General features: G+C 36.3%; 1 protein-coding gene across 1 annotated transcript; it reads left to right on the top strand.

Moving 5' to 3' along the window:
* The first annotated feature begins 794 nt into the window (after window positions 1–794).
* On the top strand, window positions 795–4,313 carry LOC113230518. Its single transcript, XM_026464485.1, has 2 exons — window positions 795–881; window positions 3,838–4,313. Exons 1-2 carry the CDS (start codon window positions 815–817, stop codon window positions 4,113–4,115), a joined length of 345 nt encoding a protein of 114 aa, XP_026320270.1. The 5' UTR covers window positions 795–814; the 3' UTR covers window positions 4,116–4,313.
* Window positions 4,314–6,000: the final 1,687 nt, after the last annotated feature.

Here is a 6,000-nt window from a genome sequence, read left to right as displayed (position 1 = left end):
TGTGTGTGTGTGTGTGTGTGTGTGTGTGTGTGTGTGTGTGTGTGTGTTAATCTGTTGCCATAGATTAGGAAGGTAGTGTTTTTAAAGCAAGTGTTCTAATAGATCTTCGGTTCCCTCATACGATTTTGACTGTAGCCATTTTGATATAACTTTTTTGCAGTCTGTATAACTTTTGGCGTATATTTCAATGCCTTATTAATTAAATTGTACAAGTGGCCCGATCGTTTGCTGAATTGTCTGTTTGCAAATGTTGTATTTACTTTAGGTACTTGTACCACAATGTCTTTCTTTCTCCTTTTCGAAATATTTAGATAATATTTTAGAGATCTATGTTGTCTGAGTACAGTTTGAGTGATGTAGAGTTTCCTTACAGTGTGGCTACATTTGATACTTGATACAAACTGGTAGTGGCAAATCGTCTTTTTTAAATATACATTATTTTAAGCAAATTGCGTTGCGCACGTTCCAACTCGAGAAAACGAGTTTTAGCAGCTCCATCCCATACAGAAATACAATCAAACGTGTATCTTCCTTGACTTAGACGGAATCATCGTTTGTATCGACGGAGCATGGAGCTATAACACTTTAAAAAAGAAGTGTTACATTGTGATAGGTAGTTATCAGTATAACATTATTGATTTAGGTATTCTTCGTGTTTTGCAAAGTATCGCTCATCAACAGATATAACCGGAGTGTAAACATGAATATATTCTCACCAAGCTGCGAAAAGGATCAAACATTTTCGGAATGCGAATGTTATAAATGTGTGGTTTTCATTTTTCGTAATCGCATTAGGACTAAAGACATAGTGACGATGGCACGTGTTGCGCTTTGCCTCGGGGTGGTGGCCCTTGTTGTTTTAGCAGACTCTGTCAGTGCAGGTATGATTCATTTATTTACTTGTCTATTCCTAATTTTTTTTTTTCGTTTTGTATGTATGTTACGTAATAACTCCGGCTGGCATTTGTGAACCGATTTTGATGATTCTTTTTTTGTTGGAACGAGGATTCCTCCGTATTATTTCTTAAATTTGAAGAAAATATACCACCTCTAAGGGTTGCCTCCCTAGGGGATGAATCCGGTTTCGCGCACTTTCCTGTAACCGATGTTAATAAAACTTGGCAAATAGATGTAATTCCGCAAACTTTAGGTTTTTTAGTACTCTGTACTGATACTATTTATGACACCAAGTGACGGGACGCACAAGTCGTGCGTCTGGTGGTAAGCGCACGCCTAACCATAGCATTTGCAGTGCCACACAGAGGTTTAAATCACAATAAATTTAAAACAGACAGACATGACATTAACTATGACCGTATTAATGATACCCTCTCTAAGGTAGTTTATTGGTTTAATGCTAACAATTTATTGCTTAATGCCAAAAAGACAAAATGTGTTAAATTTGAATTACCTAACGTAAAATCGACTAGTCCAAGCATAGAAATAAACGGAGAAAAGTTAGACCTTGTTAATAAAGCAGTCTTCGTGGGAGTGACCTTAGATAGTAAACTTCAGTGGTTTCCACATATATCGTCCCTGGCCAGCAAATTAAGCTCCGCTGCATACGCAGTCCGCAGAATACGTGAGCTTACCGATGTTAGTACTGCTAGACTAGTTTACTTTAGTTACTTCCATAGTATAATGTCCTACGGGATTCTCATGTGGGGTAAAGCGGCAGATATTCAAACCATATTTGTATTGCAAAAACGAGCGATTCGTTCTGTGTACCGTCTAGGCTCTCGGGTATCTCTCAGAGAAAAGTTTAAGGAGACTGGTATCATGACTGTGGCATCACAGTACATTTACTCAAATATTTTATATGCCCGTAAAAATATACATAATTTCAATAAGAAAGAAGATATCCATAATATTAACCTTAGAGCTAAGTCCAAACTCATGGTACCATGATTTCGTTTAACCAAGGTAAACAACTCTTTTATGGGGAACTGTATACGTTTTTTACAATAAGATTCTGGAGCATATATTAAGTTTATCATTACCTAAGTTTAAAAACTACATTAAAAATATTTTGATCGAAAAATCATATTACAAAATTGAAGACTACGTGTTAGATAAAGATGTATGGAAAGACGACATGGCTCCAGAATCCACACAAATTTGATTCAAAGTGTATTCCATAGCATTTAAGTTTATTTGAAAAGAGCAATCCCTAGAGTTTCTTGCTCGTCCTTCTCAGGGAGGTTAGCGTAGTGAACGAGCAGTAGCTTAAGTGTGACGTTTTCAAGTGTAAATTTATTTTACCTGTGGAATAAATAATCTTTGACTTTGAATAACACTTTCCATGTGCATGTAATTTAACCAGCACCTTACCCCTCAAAATTGGAACCCAATAATGCTCACATTACTGCTTGGGGGCAGAAATAGGTAACGTGGCAGTACTTCCTTTGACGTTTGTATTGATACAATATTTAAATTAATAATGGCATCTTATGCGAGTCTGTTGTCGTATAGTTACAGTAAGTTGTCGTTCAACACATTACGAGTACAATATTATTATTGTGGCGCATTACGCGCCATGTTACGTCTGTCATGGCGCTGCAGCGCGTCTGGCCTAATGACCCATCACAGAATGGACGATTTTTGCACCCTGTTAAGAAAGCATCAATGTCTTTTTACTAAAAAACTAAATAAGCCCAAAAATGAACTCGTGCGAACTGTTTTCTCAGTACTCCAAATCTTTTAAGTGTCTCAAATTTTAATTTTAATTATATTGTAAATTTATTTATTATTAACTTGCTTTTATTTTTATCATATGAAATTGTTTAATGTAGGTAATGGGATTAATGCATAAATATTTAAATATAATTTATGAACTTTTTTGCAAAATGCAAAAGAGTACAAATGGTGAATTTATAGGTTGGTGCCACACTTAAAATTTGTATTTAACGTAAACATACTTTATATATCGCACTGTTAATACAATAGTGTATCAACTCAAAAAGTGTATTTTTTCAGAATTGATAAAAAACTAATTACTCACTTCCGAAATATTATTGAAATTTATATATAAGTTAAAGTTTATTTATTACAGACATCTAAACAATTTCCTACTTCACAAATAAAAGGAAAAAACAACTTAATATCTTTTAGAAACTTATTTATTAAGAGTGTTTTATCCAGAACTAGCTCGCTAAAACTTTGTCTCATTTTGAGTTAAATAGATTTATTTTAGTTGTTTCTTACAATATTTTAACGATGGTTTTAGTGACGTACAACAACAACAGAGAATCAAATTTTACGTTCAGAAATAGTATAATCGTGAATTTCACATATTTTGAGTTACTACAATATTGTAATAGCAGTGCGATATATATATATCATATATAATACATATGTATTACGACCACTTTACCTATTTCTGCCGTAAAGCAGTAATGTATCCATAACTGGGGTAAGGGTGCTGGTGAAATTACAGGTGTATGGGATTTATGGGATATCATTGGGAGCTCTGAGTGGCACTGCAATTTCTACGAACAGGCGTGTCGCTTACCACTTGACGCACGACTTGTTCGTCGTGTCTCTTGGTATTATGAAAAAAAACTGTAAACTGTTATATACAATGTTGTATACGTATATTTTTTAACTGCCTCTTTGGCCGAGTGATTACTATACTGGACTGCCACACAGACCTCCCGGGTTTAATTTCCAGGATGGAGAAATATATAAATGGCCTACATTTATTTCCCGTGAGTTTGAGTGTAATTTGTGGTTGTCTCTCTATGTCTGTGTCCATGGCACTCACGCCACAGGGTTTCCCTAGTGCGAGGCTATGAGTGTGTGGTTTATTATTATTATTGTTATTTTGTCTTCTTTTAGGACCTCCATTTGGCAGTGGAAGCTTTAGCCAAGCCAGTGCACAATCTGGTTCTTACCGGGGTGTACCCCCACGTGCACCCGTCCAACTTGCCCGTCCAGGTTTGGGCAACCAAGGTTTCGGCAACCAGGGTTTCGGCAATCGAGGTTTTGGTAATCAGCGACCAGGTTTGATTCAAGGACGAAATCCAACTGGAGGCATCGCTATCAGTTCTTCAAAGAGCATTAGTATTGGTGGAGGACCTGCAGCAGCTTCTTCTAGTTCTAAGTCAGGGAAATAGGGCGACCAATTGACCATGTTTTGTTTAGATGACCGCTGACGGATGACCGTGACAATGTAATCAATGCATTCATTTTCACTTTTCTGTTTAGATATGAAGTTACTTTTTTTATTTTACTTACCTAATCATACAATGTAATCCTATAATATGTACATAATTTGTAGCAGTATGTTTAACGTATCTTTATATTTGTATTATTTGTGTTTGAATGTTTATGTACCATTCATATTTAAATAAACGTTATATACGTAAACCATATTTCAATTATTTTAAGAAATGTTTTTATCTTTAACATTAAAATATTTTTAATTAACTTACATGTATTTCGTGGGTATGATACATTAAATACATTAAAAGATAAGAAAAAATAAAAAATATATAGTGATCAAAGATATAATAGTTAGCCTACATAAATTCCCACTGCTGGGCATAGATCTCCTCTAACGATGAGGGCTTGAGCTTTAGTTCCCACTCGTGCCCAATGCCGATTGGAAACTACACACACATCATTAAATCGCTTTACGGATGTGCACAGGTGTCCTGACGAAGTTTTCCTTCAACGAGAAGCTCATGGTATATTTCTAATTAAATTAAATTTCGCTTGTAAATTCCCAAAAACAGTGAGTTACACTCACCCGGTTTGAAACCACGACCTTCTACTTAAGATGCGATAGGTCATACCATCATTCCCATATTTTAGACATGTGTTTTAATTACATTGACCCTCCCTATCAACCTGTTGGTTATACGGGATGGGCACTATAACTTATGCGAGTACAGGGACCTTGCAAGTTCAGGACCAAACCATCAGTCAAAGATGTAGTAGCCACATAACTATAGTTGTCAAGAATAAGTTCGGTTGCGACAAAAATTTTGTGAGTTATTTTGCCTAAGTCCGCACTTTCTAAAGTATTATTTTATAATGTCAGGTCATTGACTTACAATTATATAGACGGCCGCGCTAAACAGCGTCCGAACTTATAGGGCGTTAAAATCGTATACAGAGCGTCATTCACGCTTTAGTCTTCGTTTGTTCGACTGACAGCGAAGCAAGCAAAATTAGACAGTACTGCGATGACATTACAATTTAAATTCAACGTTTTAGCTTTTTCATATTCCTTTACATGTCACTACGTATAAATAGGTTGACTTGGACATTTTTTTCGTGGTTTTGTATTAGACCCGTCGTCCATTTATTTGTAAGTCAATGTGTCAGGTACACCAGTTGTTTCAACAAATGCGTCTACAGCGTAAAAGGCGGTTCTTTTGCAGATAGGTACACTTCTCTACTATGTAACTTTTTTTTTATTTAAGTGGCACTGCAATATTTATGCTGGTACAGCTAGTATTCAATGAATGAATTTTAGTAGCTGTAGAGCTCCTCACCTACTTCCGTCGCCAAGCAGCGATGTGCATTACTGCGTTTCGGTTTTGAAGTGTAAGGTTGCTGGTGAAATTAAAAAGGTGGAAACTTGCCAACTGAAGTCCCAAATTTGTGCGATTTAAAACTCTAAGCGTCACTGCAACCTTTAGGTACACGACTTGTTCGTCTCTTAACTTGGTCTCATAGAAAAAAAAGATTATGCATTAGGTATAGTAAAAATTATGAAGGAAAACTGGTTGCAGTCATCGTCGGATAAAATATAGGCTACGTTAGAACGGATGCCATATACTCCGGGTCAGAACCACCTAAACGTAATGCGTATTTTTTTTTTTCATATCTATAGGATTTGTGGCGTCCACAGTACTGTACTATAACAGGTATAGCTCAATAAAACAACGTTTGTTTGCTTCACGTACACGTGCGATACACGGCCACGTCACTTCTGTCGTCATGGCGGCGGGAACGGCGGCGGGCCACAGTGTGACTTACATTGTCTATTAT

The sequence above is a fragment of the Hyposmocoma kahamanoa genome, unplaced genomic scaffold (assembly GCF_003589595.1).
Source record: "Hyposmocoma kahamanoa isolate Upper Pololo Valley unplaced genomic scaffold, ASM358959v1 63, whole genome shotgun sequence".
Lineage (NCBI taxonomy): Eukaryota > Metazoa > Arthropoda > Insecta > Lepidoptera > Cosmopterigidae > Hyposmocoma > Hyposmocoma kahamanoa.
Note: the sequence above shows the minus strand (reverse complement) of the source record. Positions and strands in the feature narration are given on the sequence as shown.

Excerpts from the sequence above, each read along its gene's own strand:
- LOC113230518 (XM_026464485.1), top strand. The coding sequence starts at position 815 with ATGGCACGTGTTGCGCTTTGCCTCGGGGTGGTGGCCCTTGTTGTTTTA. Across the intron at positions 882-3,837 it reads AGCAGACTCTGTCAGTGCAG|GACCTCCATTTGGCAGTGGA; the intron begins GTATGATTCATT and ends GTCTTCTTTTAG.